This window comes from Suricata suricatta, chromosome 15 (genome assembly GCF_006229205.1).
Source record: "Suricata suricatta isolate VVHF042 chromosome 15, meerkat_22Aug2017_6uvM2_HiC, whole genome shotgun sequence".
NCBI lineage: Eukaryota > Metazoa > Chordata > Mammalia > Carnivora > Herpestidae > Suricata > Suricata suricatta.
The window spans coordinates 26,055,119-26,074,514 of NC_043714.1; the positions used below are offsets into that span (position 1 = coordinate 26,055,119).

The 19,396-nt window shown below is 33.9% G+C and overlaps 1 protein-coding gene across 1 annotated transcript in view; it reads left to right on the top strand.

Annotated features, from left to right (window-relative positions):
• The window catches only part of ZC2HC1A (zinc finger C2HC-type containing 1A), a 40,116-nt gene that overhangs the window by 9,610 nt on the left and 11,110 nt on the right, over positions 1-19,396 (top strand). Inside the window, 6 exon segments of the mRNA XM_029923294.1 lie at positions 689-762; positions 2,887-3,003; positions 9,565-9,706; positions 11,519-11,667; positions 18,539-18,638; positions 19,231-19,330. Of these exon segments, the coding sequence (XP_029779154.1) occupies positions 689-762; positions 2,887-3,003; positions 9,565-9,706; positions 11,519-11,667; positions 18,539-18,638; positions 19,231-19,330 (682 nt within the window).

The following is a 19,396-nucleotide window of genomic DNA, read 5'->3' on the forward strand; positions in this document are numbered from 1 at the left end:
GCAGCCTCTGTCTGGTCCGTGTCCAGAACTCCAATTCATGAAACCCTGAGATCATGACGAGCCGATATCAGGAGTCAGACACTTAACCAACTGAGCCACCCAGGCGCCCCAAGATAAACTAGGTTTTTAAAGTTTGGTAATTTACAGTAGAGATAGCCTAGAAGTTCGGAGAATATAACAAATTGGTGGTTTGGTTAAAATTAAAGAAAACTAGATATTTCCAGCAATATCTGTTTGGTTATCCTTAAATCATGACTTCAGTATTTGGCATGGCCTTTTTGGCCACTGATAACTTGTGGTTATCTTATGCCCATTTCAATCAATAATATTGCTTATTCCAAAATGAAGCAAAGACATTTCCACAAGAGCTCACAACTTACACATGAAACCAAGGGAAGACATTAAAATTTGGAACTTTCATAATTTGAGCAGAGAATTTATTGAGTAAATTTATTTTCTGTTTTAGGGGTGCCTGGGTGGCTCAGTCAGTTAAGTACCTGACTTCGGCTCAGGTCGTGATCTCACAGTTCATCGATTCAAGCCTCGCATCAAGCTCTGTGCTGATAGCTCGGAGCCTGGAACCTGCTTCTGATTCTGTGTCTCCCTCTCTTTTTGCCTCTCCCCCACTTGCACTCTATCTTTCTCTCAGAAACAAGTAAACATTTTAAAAAATTCTTTTCTGTTTCAGAAAATGGAAGTGTCCAAGTTGGAGAATTGTTACCATGTAAGATTTGTGGAAGAACATTCTTTCCAGTGGCATTAGTGAGTGCATTTTTCCTTTGGTTATGGCAGATCTGTAATTCTTCAATACTTCAGGACAACCATTACAGAAAGAACCTCTGTGGGATAATTTAAAGAGATATTGGCCAGTGTTCTTTGTTCAAGAGTATCTGTTCCATCTATATATTTCTTCCAGAATGGTCTCTTTCCTTTAGAGTTTGGTCTTCAGAACTACCGTGTTAAAGGTTCCTCTTTAGGAATATTAAGAAAAACAAAAACTCTGAGAAATGCATAATAATATATTTAAAGTTAAAGAATGATATGATGTCTGGGTTTTGCTTTAAAGTACTTCAGGAAAAAAAGCTAGTATAGATGACAAGTTTGCCGAATTGTTGGTAATTGTTGATGACAAAAGAGGAGTTCATGACACTATTCTCTTAATTCATAAATATATTTGAAATACTCCAAAGAAAAATTGTTGTCAATTAAAAGTGTACCTAAAATATATTATGCATTCCTTAGGTACTTTTAGATAGTTGATGTATACAAACAGAAGCACTTTTAATTGATTTTAATGTAAAATAGCGAACTAACTAGAGAATAAGGGGATAAATGTCTATGTACATTGTTTTTTTACTTTAAATATAAATATACATTTATTAATATTTTGATGTAGAAAAAAGATTTTTCTTTGAATATAGATCTGCTGGCTAGAGTTCTGCCACAATCCAGAATGCCCATTACTATTTCCGGTTTGTTTCTTTAATGCAAAATGAGGATTTAATGATCCAAAATGTCTGTCAGACAATGGCCTCCTTTTAAATAATAACAGCTTTTTTTTCCTTTGTCCTTTAACAGTATCTTGCCCACACTCTGATTTTTTTTCTTGTTTCTATTGTCAGTCCACTCTTTTCCAAACCATTTTCAAAGCATTCTGCTCAGTTTACATAGGAAAAAAGTTGCTCTCTTTGCCCTCATGTATTTAATTAAATAATTTAGTCACTATTTGGGAATAAGCACCACATTCTTTTGACATACACAACGCAATGTGAGAATAGACATCTATTAGGAAGTTGCCTGTTGCCACACTTTTTTTTTCATATTTAAGAAATTTTTATTCCAGTAACTCTTAATTACAGTGCTTGTTACAACTGAAAACCGAAAACATGTATGTACAACAATTGATTTCTAATTGTGTATTGAACAAGAGGCCCCATGATACCAAACCAACCAGTTCTGTCGGAAGCTTCCTGTTTCCTCAGATCAAGTTTAACAGTTCTAGCTTCTTCAGTGTTTATCAAAATACAAAAGGAAAAAAAGTGCATATAGTGCACTAATGTTCTTTGTTAACATATTTTATTTAGGGGAGGGGAAATGATTATTTATCCATTAGTTTAACTGGAGTCAGTTATGAAAGATTCCATTGTAATGTCCTTAAAAATGAATACATGAAAGATTGAATGAATGAGTTGGCAGCCATAATAATAATAATAATAATAAAAAACCTATAGAAGTGGAAGGACAGACAGCTCAAGAAAAATCCTTGGTAAAGAAGGGCAGAAAACTTGTTTCATTAGGGAAGAAATAGATGATTGTGGAGGAAGGACACAAATCAGACCACTGTGTCCTATCATTTTGTGTTAACTTCACATTAATTTAATATACTACTATTATGTTATAACCTTAGTAGCCCAGACTACTACTATTGTATTAACTTTTTATAATCTTCACTCTAATGCAGTTTCTGTTTACATTCTTTTTCTAGTATTAATTTTCATGTATTTAGTGATAAATGTAACTTTATTTTTCATTTAAATAGCTTCAGTTTGGTTACATTACTTTCCCTTATTCATAGCAGTGTAAAAACTAGAATATTTAATAACTCTTAATAAAATTTTGGCAGAGTATTTTCCTATATTTTCTTGTTGTATATACTATTTATACTTTCTTGAGAAAGTTAACTTATAGCATGCATCAAGTGTACTCTTTGACAATTTTAGTTAATGCAAAATCTGTCTTATTTATTTTTATTTAGTTATGTAATTTCTGTTTTATTTTTATTTCATCTTCCAGTTTTTAAACTGGTCTCCGATGGCAATTTAAAGTTTTATAGAATTCCCTTCTATAGAAAAGAAAATGATACATTGTATTTATTCATCTTGACAGAAAAAACATGGACCCATTTGCCAGAAAACTGCCACTAAAAAACGGAAGACTTTTGACTCAAGCAGACAAAGAGCTGAAGGAACTGATATTCCAACAGTAAAGCCTCTTAAGCCTAGGGTAATTACATAGCTTTTTGAATAGTATGAACTTGGCTGCTCTGCATATTGAAAAAATATAGTAATTATCTATTTTGCTAAGATTTTAAATTAAGGAGAATTATGTTTCAGGTTTTCAGTTTAGAAATAATCAGAAAATTGTTTATTTTAAACTTCTGCAAAGAGGAAACCAAACTACTCTCTCAAAACCTATTACAGTGAGGTTTTTATAGCATTAGAAAGCCAAGATAGATAAACTATCTATGGTTTATTGAAATTTTTGGAGGCAGTGTAATATAGTGCGTATGAAAAAGAAAGCTGGCTCAAGAGCAAACTCTGTTACTTACCATGTTGTGTTGGACAAGTTACTTAATCTATACTTCTCTTCTCTTATCTGTAAAGTGGTGATTGTAATGGTAGTATCTGTCTTGTGGGGTTCTTACGAGGATTGCATTGAGTTTACCCATGATGATCTCTCAGTAAATGTTAGTTATCCTATTTCTTTTTAAGGGAGAAGGTTTCCGATAGTGAAAAAAAATCAATCCTCAGATAAAAACAAAGTAAAAACCATTGCTTTACATTAAGTAGCTTAATTTCTTGGTACTTAAAATTGTGGTTTATCGAACAGTAATATCACCACTATTTGGGAACTTGTTAGAAATGCAGAATCTCAGGTCCCACCCAGATATACTGAATTAGAGTCTGCATTTTAACAAAATCCTTGGGAGAGACATACTCATGTTAAAGTTAGAAAATTGGTGTGTAAGGACTTTTTTTCCCTTGCTGTTTTCATAATTCTTTCTTTGTATATTTTGTGAATTTGACTATGATATACCTTGGTAATGGTCAGTTTTTGTTGAATCTAATGGGAATTCTCTGTGCTTCTTGGATTTTGATGTCTGTGTCCTTCCCCAAATTAGGAAAAATTTCCACTATAATTTGCTCACATAAACCTTCATCCGTTTTCTCTTCATCTTCTGGACTGTGATTCAGATGTTATTCCTTCTTATTAAGCCACTGAGTTCTCCAAGTCTTATATTGTCATCTTTTACCTTTGCTTCCCTCTTTTTCCCTGCTTCCTTATTCTTCATAATTTTATCTTCTGTATCGCTGATTTGCAGCTCTGCTATGTCCATCCTGGCTCTCGTGGCATCCATTCAAAATTGCTTCTTGGTTATAGCATGTTTAATTTCTCTATCTCTGCAGAAAGGGAGTCTGTACTTTTTTCAACTGCAGCTAGTATTATTATTGTGGTTCTGAATTCTAGTTCAGACATCTTGCTTATATCTGTGTTGATTAAGTCCCCAGCTGTCATTTCTTCCTGTTCTTTCTTTTGGGGTGAATTATTTTGTTTTGTCATTTTGGAGGAAGAAAAACATTAATAAAATTTTAAAAACTAAAATTAAAAACAAAACAAAAAAATAAAGGAAGCTAGATTCTAGGTGTGTTTTGGTCAGCTTGTTGAAAGAAGCTTGATAGAATAGAGAAAAAAAAGGAAAAAGGTAAAAATTAGAAAATTAAAAACATATAGAATAAAATGAAATAGAATGAAATATTTTAAAAGATAAAAAATAAAAATAAACGTTTCCCTTTCTGTATCCAAGGAAGGACGAAAAGGAAGTAGAATAAAAGAAAACAATTTAAGCAAAAACAGAAACAAAGAAAACGAATAAATAAACCAGTGAACAGAATGAAACCCAAAAGAATTTATATCCCGTTTCTCCTAGAACTGGAACTATGAAGCCCTCGATAGTCTGTACTCTGAGCAAGTGGAGGGACTTGTGCTGGTCTTCTAGGGGGTGTGCTTGGAAGGGGGCAGTTGGGAGAACTTGGTATAATACCTCTGTTCTCCACTACGTGGTGCTGCTTAGCTTAATGGGGTAGATTAGTGTGGTGCCTGTTTGTGTGAGAAGTGGGAATGGCTTCACCCAGCCCCCTAGTCTCTGGCACATGAACTTGACACTCTCACCAACCTGCGATCAAGCACCCCTCCTTTGTCTCAGGCCTCCATCCTCCATGCTTCAACTCTGTCCGTGTCCAAGCTGTCAACTTGCAGGTGGCACCTCCCTCTGGAGTTTTATCTCACATGGGTTTGTGTTTCAAAACCCCACACTTTACAGATCCCTGCGGCTTAGACCTGCACTGACTCTCTGGCACAGGGTCTTACTGAACAATGGCTGGGTGTCGGCTTGCCCCAGAAAATGTTCATGTGATCGCACAGCAGCAGAGGTTCAGAGATGATGGCAAATTACAATGCACAGCTAGTGCAGTTTCACTGCACTCTGGTGTCTTCATCCCAAGATCAGCAAACGTGGCTGCTCTCCAGGGTCTGCTGGAAACTTTGCCTGTGGGAAGACCGTATGGCCTCTACCAAATGCACTCCAAGTGGGGGAACCGCTTCTCCCTGAGTGGCACATAGATCCCTCAGGCCACAGTGCCTGCTCATGGGGATTCACCCTACTTCCTCCCAAGCTCCACCGGACACTGAGTCCCAGAACTTCAGACTGTGTGCTCCACTGTTTATAGAATCCTGATGGTATTGAAACCCTCTCCTTTCTTCCCATCAGTGGTTATTTCTTGTTCAGATTTCTTGTTCAGTCTCCTGCAAGGGGTTTCTCTCTCTTTCTCCAGCTACTTTTGGGGGACTGCTTTTCTTGCATGATCCCGATGCACTGCATTCTCCCCCTTTCTCTTTCTCTGTTCTCTTTGCAAAACAAGCTCGCTACCCTCCACGGCTTTTCTCCTCCCTAGTTTACCTCTCCACACCATATACCCACCGAGTTCCATGGCTCAAGTTATGCATATTGTTGAATCCTCAGATCGGTTTCCTATGTGTTCAAAATGGTTTGGTGCTGACCTAGCTGCCTTTCAGGGGCAAGACAAGCTCAGGGTCTCTCTGCTGCTTCACTGTCTTAACTCCTCCCCCTTAAAAATCTGTGTATGTGTATTAACATCATAGTATAGTTCTCTATATTTATCTGTATCAAAGAAATCCTGCAAAATCATAAGCAGAGTAAAGCTGATACAGACTCCATTTGGGGAGAAACTAAAGATAGACCTAATCCACAGACTACAAAATATTTGTAAGGGCTGCCCAAAGCAACTAAGTTCCAGGATTACCTACCCACAGAGGAAGTATAGGAAATTGTTGAGGGACCCATGGCCCATAATGGGAACCTGCCACCTCAAAGGTGAAGGGTGTCCTCACCTTAAAAGTGACTCCTTAAATGAGAGGAATCTAATCAGGAAGTATATATCCCTTGTTTACTACAGCCAAAGCAGGAACTGGGGTGAGTATAGGACCCTGGAGAGCCAGGAACTGGAATGAGCCTGGCTTAAATTGACCAAAAGTCAGAAAGGAGGAAGTAGGGAGAAAAAGCACAGAGAGTTGAAGAGGCCCAATGGCAGAAGATCTCCAAGAGCACTAATGAAAAGAAAATATCCATTGTGAAGGTAAGGGGCCCACTCTAAAAGAGCTAGGTCTTTTTTTTTTTTTTTTTTTTTCTTCTTTTTTGAAGTGGTAAGTATGGCTACTGAGGGAACCATGGCTGGCAGCAGTAGACTTCCAGGACCCCTGTTGTTTTAGAGAAGCATGGAGAGGCCTTATTTGCATCTGTGTCTGGTGCAACAGAGAAGAGAGCTGTTGGTTTGCCTGAAAGGGAACTGTGGACCTCTCCTTCTTTGTATAATCTCTTGTAAATAACTGTACCAGGAAAATTTAATTCATTCAATGATGAATAAAACACACACACACACACACACACACACACACGAGGATGCTGTGAGAAAAAAAGTACAGTAGATGAGTTATACTCATGGAGCAGATGAATGTTATGATCAGACCTTCTACCATTCAATAGGAAACTTTAAAGAATCAGTCATCTCCAGTATCTAAATTGGTTTGTATTTAATTAAGATTTTGCATCTATCTTCCTAAGAGAGGTAAGTCTGTAATTTTCTTCTTATCAAATTTTTGTTGCCTTTGTAAACCTAGTTGGAAAGTTGTTCTCTTGGATTTTTTATTGTTTGAAAGAGTTTTAGAAGATTGATGCTATTTCTTTTTTAAATTTATTTTAAATTAATTTTATTTATTTATTTTGAGAGATGCAGGGAGAGACAGAATATGAGGCGGGAAGGGTAGAGAGAGAGGGATAGAAAGAATCTCAAGCAGGCTCCGTGCTATCAGCACAGATCCCAACGCCGGGCTCCATCTTATGAACTGTAAGGTTGTGACTTGAGCTGAAATCAAGAACCGGCCACCCAACTGACTGAGTCACCTAGGCACCTGATCTGTTTTCTTCCTTAAATGTGTGTAAAAATTCAGCAGTAAAGACATCTGGGCCAAGAATTGCTTGGGGTTTTTAAATTACAGATTCATTAAAAATAAATTAATGTATGACTGTTGTGATTTTCTCTTTCTTCCAGTATCTCTTTTCTGGTGCTTGTCAAGGATATTGTCCATTTAATGTTCTCAAATTTATTAGCATAAGGTCTATTATAGCATATGTCTTCAGTTTTCCTCATGTTTGTAAGAACTCTGTTGTGTACTGTTTTCCATTCCTTGGTATTTATGTTTTCTTTTTTTCCCTTACTAGTCCTGCCTTATTAATGTTTTTAAAGAACCATCTTTGGATTTTGCTGATTCAATGAATATTCTTGACTTAAAAAAATAAAGACATAATAGGGATAGTTGGGTATTTCAGTAATATGACAGAATAAACCTATTGTAGCACAGGTGCCAGCATTATGTATTGTGGAAAGACACTTAGAGGTAGCCCTTAAAGACAGGAATAAGATTAAACTAACCAATATAGTAATTGCTATAACTGACACAGATATTAGATGCATAGGGATTAGAAAAGAGAAAGTAACAGCATTATTAGGAGATGATATGCTTGGAAAACTCCAGAGAATGAACTGATACATGATTATATACAGTAAGAGAAGCCAGTGAAGTAATGTGACACAATGCCAACATACAGAAATTACTAGGTTTCGTATTTCAGGAAACCCCTTGAAACATAAAAAAGAAAAAACTCTATGAAAAATAAAATAAAAAATATTTAGGAATATAGGAATATATATCTGTGTACAGGTATAAGGTATACCTTATGCTTTATAAGGTAAGAATACTTAAGCTGAAAGACACAAACACTTCTTTAAATGGAAATATTATCTCATGTTTTTAGATAGGCAGGTTCAACAAAATAAAGGTATTAAGTTCCTTAAGTTGTTCTTTATGAATGTAATATTTCATTTTCTAGTTAAAATATAGTTTTAAAAAGTTAGATAAGCTGATTCTAAAGTTCATATGGAAAAGTGTACATACAACAATAATCAGAAAAGATTGAAAAAGAAGCAGCATAAAGTAGGGTTATCTTATTAAATATTAAAATATTATTATAAAGTCTCAACATTTAAAACACTGATACTAACACAAGGATAATCAGAACAGTGGAACAGAAGAGAAAGTTCAGAAATAGACCCAAATACACAAGAGAATATGATAAAGGTGTTATCAGTCAATAGTGAGAAAAGTCAATAAAGGATACGGAGACAGAAAGCTGCATAGCCATGTTAAAAATAAGAAATAAAGTTGAATCCATACCTCATACCATAACTCATGACAAATTCCAAATGAATAAAAGATTGAAAATTTTGCAATAAAACCATGAAAATTTTAGGGGGGGAAACATGGGAAAATTCCATTTACCATTTACCTTGGTGTGAGGTTGAGTCTTTATAACAGTAAGTCTGGAGCCCATAAAAGAAACAAACTATATTTTAAAAATAATTACTAATATCAGAAAAGCCTTAGAAAAGCTCAAAAGATAGCCATATTATGGGATAGGAGTGAAGTTAGTCTCCTATAAAGAGTTAACTAGAAATTGTTAAAAATAAGACCAGTAACCCAACAGGTAATTTGACCAGGCAAATGAACAGTTCACAAGGCAGTGCAAATGATTCTTAATGATACAAAAAGATGCTCTACTCATTCTTTATAAGAGAAAAGCCAATTAAAACCAGACAGAACTATTTTTCACCTCTCCAGTGAGTTTAAAAAAAAATTTTTTTAGTAACACTATTGGAGAAAGTGTGGGAAAATAGGGAAATTACACTGTTAGTGAAGTTTAAATGGATATAACACCTACAGAATTTAGCAGTGTTTATAACAATTACAATAGCATTTTAAAAATGGTATGTAATACAATTAAAATTTCTTTTTGAAATGACAAATTTGGGAAGAAAGTCACTTAAGGACTCCTAAGAAGAGAACTTTTAAAATAATATAGCATTTTCTCAAGTTTTATTTCAGTTATTTTTTATTTTTTTAAATGTTTATTTTGAGAGAGAGTATGTATGTGTGAGTGCGTGTTGGGGAGGGATAGAGAGAGAGGGAGAAAGAATCCCAACCTGGCTCCATGCTCAGTGTCTAGCCTGATGCAGGGCTCAATCTCATGACCATGAGATCATGACTTGAGTTGAAATCAAAATTCAGAAACTTAGCCTACTGAGCCATCCAGGTCCCCACATTTCATTTAAAAAAATGTTCTGAAATGGATTTTTCTTTATTCACGTATAGCCTGAACCACCAAAGAAACCATCTAATTGGAGAAGAAAACACGAAGAATTCATTGCCACCATAAGGGCAGCTAAAGGCCTTGATCAGGCACTTAAAGAAGGTGGAAAACTTCCTCCTCCTCCTCCACCTTCTTATGATCCTGGTATGTGGAATTTTGTTGACCGAAATGTTCATATGGAGACAAAATACTGATCGAATTTTTATAAATTTTAAGTTGTTATTAAAGTTAATATAATTATGGAACTTGATGAAGCATAAGCTTTAAAAGTTTAACTATAAAATAATGCTGATTTTTCCAGACATTCAGGCTTATAAAGACACATAAGTGTTGAACACAGAAATTCATTATTTTTTTATTTCAATACTCTTATTAAACATAAAGCATTATAATATTATTTTAGACATTACTGTAGTAACTTTCAAATGTTATTATATCAGGAAATATTTGAAGATGCTTACTATCAATTGAAATGTAGTCATCTGGTAAGAATCAGATTGTTTTGTTGCCTGATACCTTTGGTATCTTCTTATCTGGGAAGGAAGAAAAAAACGTGCTGTTGTTTCTAAAAGGTACATGTTCATGTAGAGAAACTACCATAAAAATGGATTTACCTAAATTATGACTTAAATTCATGTATTATTATATTTTCCTCATTAGATAAAAGTTGCTTGTCTGTTGTTACCAAAAGCAAGGTAAGATTCTGGCAATCTCAAATAAGATATTGAAATACTGAAAGGTTTTAAAATAACACAATTGACACTTTGACATTGGCTATTAGAGTAGTCTGAAGAGGTAGTTATTTTAATATAACAAGTTAGTTGCATTTAGTAGTGTTAGTATTCGGATTGCGATTTATTTCTCAGTAAAGAAAAGTTTTATAAAATAAGTCAGGGAAATGAAAAGTATTGCATAGGGAAATATAGTCAATAATATTGCAGTTACATTATATAGTGACAGATGGTAACTGTGCTTACTGTGGTGTCGATTGAGTAATGTATAAAATTGTGAAATCGCTACTGTTGTACACCTGAAACTAATGGAATGTTGTCAGCTATACCTCAGTAATATTTTTTTAAAATAAGTCCTTAGAAAACTTAGATATGATCATTTTTAACAATTTATTGTAGTGAAGAGTTTAACAAACTATTTCTATAAAGGGCCAGATCGTATCATATGTTTTTATCTCTTCCATTTGTTGGGACTTCTAAGAGAAAATAAAACTGTAAAGTCAATCAAACTATTTCTTGACATTTTACTCTATTATCATCATTTATTTACATTTACATTTTTAAGTGAGAGTGCTAGCGAGCAAGAAGGGCAGAGGGGGAGGGAGAGAGAGAGAGAGAAAGAAAGAGAGAGAGAGAGAGAGAGAGAGAGAGAGAGTATATCCCACACAGACTCCATGCTTTGCAATGTGGGGCTCTATCCCATGACTTTGGGATAATGACCTGAGCCAAAATCAAGAGTCGAACACTCCACCAACTGAGCCACCCGGGCGCCCAACAGTTTTACTTTAATTAAAATGAAAAATTTTAACAGATGAGCCCAAATTTTAAAATTTATTTCTAATGTAATGTATTATTACTGCTTAACTTAGTCTCCAAGATAAAAATATGTATATGTGGAGAAAACGTATGACATATTATAAGGCAAAGAAGAAATCCTATTTTTCTTCTACTTATTCATTCTTTTGTATTAAGGATTTATGTTTTGGGTTTTGTTCCCCTCAAATAAGATTGTAAGCTGAGTGGAAATCACAATTTACCATATACCGGCAGACTTTTTTCTTAAAAGTTTTTACGAAGTTTAGTGGGAAGTTATAAGGAAATGACAAGTTTTGCTTATCAAATATTATTGCTTTTGTTATGCATCTTGAATTACCATCCACAAAAAGTTATAACTTTATGTTTTACTTTAAGAATGTTATTATCTTTTTTCTTTTTTCTGTTTTAGATTATATTCAGTGTCCATATTGCCAGAGGAGATTTAATGAAAATGCAGCTGATAGACATATTAATTTCTGTAAAGAACAGGCAGCACGTATTAGTAATAAAGGCAAATTTTCTACTGATACCAAAGGAAAGGCGACTTCGCGGACACAGGTGAAATGCTCAATTATTTCTACAAATAAATGAGAACAGGACTCAGTTTTACAATTTTTTACATATGCTTTACAGAACATTTGACTATAGTTTTTTCACCTGCTAAAATTTTATTTATTACTGTTAAGAGACTTAGTAAGAAATTTGAATGTTTAATTGATAACAAGTAATTAAAATTACTAATTTTAAATGAACTTGAGCTTATATAATTTGAAAATATACAGTATAGCTTGATAAAGGTATTAGGAAAAAGTTAAGAAAACTAGTTAAAAAGTAGGTGAAGCATATTTAGAGGAAACTGAATGAGAAAATGGCAGTAAAAATCCACATTTGAAAATCATGTAAGTACCGAATGTTTCCTTATAACATGTGACCATACTCATGAGAGAGTGAAATCCTGGGGTCAAGACCAACTGCTACTTCTAAACTTTCAGGCAAGTAACATTTCACGTATAAGAGCCTTTTTTCTTCATCTGTGAAGTAATCTACGTGATTTTTATGATAAGCAAATGAAATGGTGGATGTGAAAGCACTTCTAGAGCCATAAACCATGGAAGGATTTTGTTACATGAAATTATTACAGTACTGTTGTTTTTCATTAAGCATATTGTGACAAAGAAGCTTTGATAATGTCATACTTTTAAGCAAATCTCATTTTTCACAAAGCTTTCATTCAGTTTATTTATTTATTTATTATATCTTTATGCCTAAAAACATCAACATTTGGTTTGGAACTAAAAAGTCTTTTAATTAATTTTGAATCATTTCATTTACTTTTTTCAGTATCACTGACAAAAGAAGTAGAAAGCACATCAGATATTAATAATCATTTAAATCATTAAAATCATTAAAAATAACCCTTTTTACATCCTATCCAAATGCTGTCTCTATTCAAATATATAAACTACTTTTCTACATTATTTAAATCTTCCTACAAGACTGCTCTTGAGGCCCCTGGGTGGTTCAGTTGGTTGGGCATTCTACTCTTGATCTTGGCTCAAGTCTTGGTCTTAGGGTCATGAGTTCAAACCCCATGTCGGGCTCTGCTCTGGGCATAGAGCCTAGTTAAGGAAAAATAAATAAAAGATTGCTCTCAGAATGTACCATAATTTCTGAAAATTATTTGTTTTCTTTTCAAAATATCACATTTATCTTCCCACTTTATATGTCAACATAGGTAGCTTTCCTCTAACATGTATATAAAATATCAGTCTATTTTCTTGCCCTTCTTCTCTGTTTCAAATTCCTCCTTCCATCTGTTAGGCTCACAATTCTTCATATGAAGTTCTGATTTACAGCCTAGAAAACAAATCTTTTATTTTCACTTTTATCTTCTCCCTGCTAGTACTGCAAATCTAGCAGGCACTGAGTAATCATGAAATTCATTTTGTTTGTTACTTAGGAATAAAATACTGGATTAAACAGTGCCATTACAATGGGGCACCTTCTTGAGAAAATCCATACTGAAGTTCTGTTAATATTATTAAAAATAGAATATTTCATTATTATTATCATCATCATGGGGAAAGAACAGCCAAGAAAACTCATTCTGAAGAATTTTCAAAACATATGTGGAACAATATTTATCTTTCACTTAAAATAGTTAAGATAATTAATGTGATATTTTTCTTTAGTCATAACAGTCAGTAAAGGAAATAGAATAGACTGTGTTGTGTTCCAGCAACCTGGAGTCAAATGGATATAAGCATAAAATCCAGGGAGCTGATAGTTCCCATCTTAAACTGTATCAGTTCTGATTCTATGCCCAGTCCTACATAGTCTTTTCAGTATAACCCCATATTTTCTCATCTTTATTCATTCAAGAAATTTTTATTAATACCCTCTCTGAACCAGACACTTTACCATGTACCTGGTCCTCAATAGTAAACTAAATAAGAATACTTTTCCTAAAGATGTTTAAAATGAATTCTTATCATATTTAGTAACTATAATCTGGCCCAACTACAGCCAGCCCATGCTTTGACCATGCTTTGATCAAAATAGTGATAAAAATACAATGAAGATCAATAATAGTTAAAAACAAGCAGCTTTCCCATTCAGTTAAATTTCCATCATTCTTCTTCATTGGGAATTTTAGCAAATCCTGTCATGTCATTTTACGTATTTATCGATTTATTGATTTTATAATGTGTGAGAGAGAGAGTGCGCAAGCATGAGCAGGGGAGGGGCCGAGAGAGGGAGACACAGAATCTTAAGCAGGCTCCAGGCTCTGAGCTGTCATCCCTCTGAGCTTCTATCCCTCCCAGCCAACTTAGTTCCCTACATGCTGTAAAATCTACACTAATTTGAGCAGATTGGTCTCCTTCACATTTGCATCTATAAAATGGGGATAATATGTACCTACCTCATAACAATTATCAAGAACATTGAATGCAATAATGCCTATAGGCATAATTTCTTCTTTTACTCATGGTTTATCCAAATGTGAGTCCTTTACTTCCAGATATTTGGTGTTTTCTCTAGATGTTTACTGCTGGGTTGGGTTTTTTTTTTTTTTTTTGACTTAATTCTTTTATGGTCTGAGAACATACTTGGTAAGATTTTTTATCTTATTGAAATTTGTTTCATTGCATGGCATGTTGTCTTTTTAGTGAATGTTTCTACATTCTTCAACTATTATTGTGACTTTTTCAGTATCATTAATTTGCCAGTTTTTGGTTCAAATATTTTGAATCTGACAACTTTAAATTGTTAGTTGAAGTATTTAGGCATTTACACTCAATATAATTATTGATATATTTGTGGTGAAGTCGGCTATGTTGCTGTTTGCTTTCTATTTTTGTGTTTTTAAAAATATTTTTTAAAATTTATTTATTTATTTGGAGAGAGAGAGAGTGAGTGAGCAAGGGAGGGACAGAAAGAGAACGAGAATCCCAAGCAGGCTTAGTTCAAAGCCTGGTGCAAGGCTCAAACCTACAAACTATGAGATCATGACCTGAGCCAAAACCACCAGTTAGATGCTTAACCCTCTGAATCACCCAGGTGCCCCCCCCCACCTTTTTTATTCTTCTGGTACTTCTTCCTTGCATCTTTCATCTTCGTAAAAGACGTTTTATCTTCCTTACTGGCTTTTAAGCTGTAAATCTTCATATTTTTTTAAATGATTACTCTAGGAATAACAAAATGCATTTTAACTTATCCATATCTATGGATATTTCCATATACCTTTCGCCAGTCTTAGTGTTATTTATATATATATATATGTAACTCTGTAGCCTTATAAACCCATCAGTATTCCTGATATGTGCTTATTACAGTGTTATACTTACACCTCTAAAAGTCATCTTTTAAAGAAATTAGGAGGAGAAAATAAATATATAGTCATTTATATACATATCCACACATGAATAATTATGGACACACACATATACTTTGTTTTTTTTCCTGCTGTTGCTGCTGCCTCCTCACATACATTTTATGTTTAACTTACATACTACTTATATATTATCATTTTCAGATTTCTTTTTGTAATCTCAGTTGCCATATCATGTCATTTTCTTTCAATCTGAAGAAGTTTCTTAAGCCTTCCAAGAGTACAGATGTGTTAGCAAGGAATTTTCTGGTTTTGGTTTTCTGAAAGAAGCCTGTATTTTGCCTTTAATTTTCTCTTGAGATTTTTTGTGTGCTCATTCACTATTACCGTAATTTCCTTTCATTCTTATAGGTATATTCCTTTACTTTTTGAATGTATTTGTAAGTAACTGTTTTTAAAGTCTTTTTAACTGCTAAATCTAATACACCTGTGCCCACATAGTTCCATTTTTTGTTGACTATTTTTGCCAAATAAGTGAGTCATGCTTTTCTCTTTCCTTTTTCCTTTTCTTTCATTGCCGCCCCCTTTCCCTTCCCTGCGGCTTTCCCTTTCCTGCAGTTACATCCACAATACACAGTTAACCAGTTTTCCGGAAGAACTACTTTTGGAGGGTTTCCAGTTTCTTAGAATCTGTTTTTTTTTTAAATACTTTTCTTAAAATTATTATTTGTCGGAGAGTTAAATATATGTTTCACTCCCCCACCGTTGAGTTTGTAATCTGTTATAGTATTTTTTTTTAGTTTCTTGAAGTCGATTATTTTTCTAATTTCCTGTTACTTTTTATTATTTCCAATTCCCTCTCTGTATTTCAGGGTTGTCTTTTACTTATTTAAGGGTAGTAAGTGTAATTGTTTTATATTATGTATCTGATAATTGTGGTATGTGATCTTATGGATATGTTCTTGCTTTATCATTTATGGTTTCTTATATATATCATTATATACATAATTGTTGTCATTTGGTGCTTATTGCCCTTAAAAAATTATTCATGAGAATTGTTCATGTGAAGACCCTTTTTTATTTGTTTCTTACAGCATCTAAGAGTACTGCCACTCTGAAGGCACTTTAAATTACTGGCTTTAGTTTCCCTGGCCACCTTGTAATGCACGTCTATACAGCAAATCCATGTGATGGCTAGACTTGTTACAATCTCAGATGGTGTTGGCCAGCAGTTTATTTTTTTCCTTTGTATCTGTCATCCTGTGCTTATAAAGTGATTTTTTTATACTTTCCTCAGCATTTTTACAGTTTAGTTGAAGGGTCGATCCAGATAGTGCCTTCTACTATTTTATCAGAAATGAATGCCTTCTATGTTCTTTAAGCTCTTTTCCAATCTCAAGAAAAAATCTTTGTAAACATAAATATTTCACTAAGGAAATTTATTAGATTAGTGATCTGTATAAAAAACACATGAAATAATAAGCTTACAAATGCATATTTAATGAATGAGAGAAATATGCATTAAATATAACTGTATAAAAATAAAATGATTTTATTTTTTTTGTTTTTCTGATGACTGAAATGGATTTATATAAAATGGTTGATAGAGTCATCCTGAGAATCTTTCTTATACCAGTGGAATTTCAGCTAGCCTTAGAGTAGAGGAAATACAGCTCAGTAAGGAAGGAGTCAGATTACCTAGGTCAGGGGAAACAGCTAGTCACTGAGAGGCAAGTGAGTATGTTTTAAACATGGTATTCAAAATAGTATGAGGATTCAGTAAAGAAACTAACCTGGCTAGTTCTGGTCAAAAGTAATAGGAAATCTTATAGGAGATAGGTAAGATTATGCTGAGTTCTGGATATCTCAGGAAACCTTGACCAAAAAAATTGGGTAAACAGTAGGAGGCCTAATATAGAGAGAGGAAAAACAAAGCTTTTCAAATAAATGTTTGTTCTAGTTGTAAACCATCAATTTCTAGCATGTACCTAAAAATATTTAGTCCTCAGTATGTAATGGTACCAGGACTCTTCCCACCAGTGCCCAGTCTAAAGATTTGACTTCTCTGTATGTAATATTCTGTACCAGCTCCCTTTTGTCTATGCTAATTGTTTTGTTCTATTTTGGTGGCTCACAGCATATGAGTGGCTCACCAATCCGGTTCCTAATCCAGTTTTATTGAGCCTATTTTTAGTAAACATGCCTCATATTTTAACAGGTCTTTGTTAGGGCTTGTTTTCCATATTGTTAGCTTTAAAATGTTTCCTAATGCCTTCACTGGTATTTTAGTGGGAGAGACCGATACTAATCAGAGGCCTTTTAAAAACCAGAAACACCTCTTAGGTTTTGAGAGAAACAGTCTTTATATGACTGGTCTCCAAAGGGTCCTAGTCTTTTGTTCATTTGGCAGACAGTTCTTAAAGGTTTTCTAGGTATCAAGTACTTAAAAATTTTGTCTCTTGCATAGTGGTACCAAATGTGCATGGAATGTGCGTGTGTGTGTGTGTGTGTGTGTGTGTGTGTGTGGCAGGGGAAAGGAGAAACCCTTTAACAAGATTTATTCTCCTTCAAATGTCACATACTAGATTTTGAAGGATGTAATGTTTGACTTTGAAATTTATGTTTAGCTAGCAGTTTTTGGTAACAATACTTCTTAATTTTTATACCAGTTGTTATAAAATGTGACTTGATTTTTCTTTTTGATTTTTGAAAATTAGGTTTAAAATTAGTTTTTTTGTGTGAAGTCTTAAGCAGCCTAAATATGCATTGGGCTAAATCTCAAGTATAGTAATCGCTTTATAGTTGAAGCATAGGGCTAGAACTGAGGTTCCATGAGTCTTACTTCCTGTTCTCTGATTAAGTTGGGGTGTTACTTTGGGAAAGTTCATTTCCTTATGTTGGAGCAGGTTATCAATAGAGTACTGTAATATTCAATAACGGCATAATTTGGCTCAGGTAAGAGACAGTAAAGGAAAATTAATGATATCTCTCTAGATAGTGGAGAAAAAAATACCCGATCTTTTCTCAACCCGTATTCTATTCATCTAACATCTGGTGAGCATAGTGAAGCCAAAATTGGCTCTTTCTCTTTACATTCAGGAAATCCATAAGGCAACTATTGTTAAAACTTATCCAAACTTATTTGCAAACTTACAAATTATTACCAGTAGGAAATATGGCCAGATTATGTTTATGAAATATAAAACCATGCTTAGGAACATGTAAAAATTTTGACCTTTAAAGCTGCGCTACTAACTGTGCATCATTGGGTGTTTCTAAGTTTTTCTATTAATATTTGTTCGGCATTTAAAATCTTAACAGTGAAGAAATGTTTTCCACTTGACCTATTTTTTTTTCCTGTGAACTGAGCAAAGCCGCTCTTAGTTTATTTCAGCAGTAGAAAGTCTGAGCCAGACTTAGTATTTTGTCAAACCTCTCTCTGAGATGATGTATTTTATTCTATACTTGCTCAACTTGGGTAATTCAGTAGCTAATAAAAAATTTCTCTTTTAAGGGTATGGGAGCTTTTGAAATGCTAGTTTACAATCTATAATCAAAAAGTGATGTGGATAAAATCTTTTATTTTCATTATTTTAGTATAAGCCGCCTGCAGTTAAAAAGTCAAATCCCCCTGGAGCTGCACCATCAGGATCTTCACGATTACCGCAGCCAAGTGGCACTGGCAAAACTGTTGTAGGTAATGAGCTCCATCAAATAATGGGACTACTTTTTTGGTTAGACAGAATTGAAGCGAGTGTTCTGTTTTGGATTATTAAAATAGACTTATACTTTGGAAGAGACGTGGAAGATAAGTAACTCTTTCTGGGTAAAAATAAAGTAACTTTCAATAACTTCTACTAAGGATATTTTATCATACTATTTTTCCTACCTTAAATGTCTGTCATTAATTTTTTTACTGAGTTGTCAACCAAGTTCTTTTCTTGACTCTTTAACCACAGTATTTTCCCCTCATTTTTATATATACTGCTCTAAACTTGACAGTTGTCCTAATAAACACATGCTTAACGGTTTGAAGAAGATACTAACTGAAGTGTACCTTTATTTATATATAAGTTATAAAGAAATATGGAAATTTTAAATGAAAGATGCTCTGTTTTTCTCTGGAAATTTCATTTTAAAAAAACATTTTCTTAGTTGATAACTTGTTTTGATTTATTGCCACAAATATTTATCACCACTAAAGCATCGATTTCCTTATCAGATTTTCTGTTTTATGTGATTTTTCTTTTTCAATCTGTAGTTAAAACTAATACCTTTTTTATTATAAGGTGTGCCTTCAGGTAAAGTGTCCTCAGTTAGCAGCTCTTTGGGAAACAAACTTCAGACCTTATCTCCCTCCCATAAAGGGATAGCAGCTCCTCATGTAGGGTAAGTCTGTTTGAATTTAATTGATTGGTGATATGTGTGTGTGTGTGTGTGTGTGTGTGTGTGTGT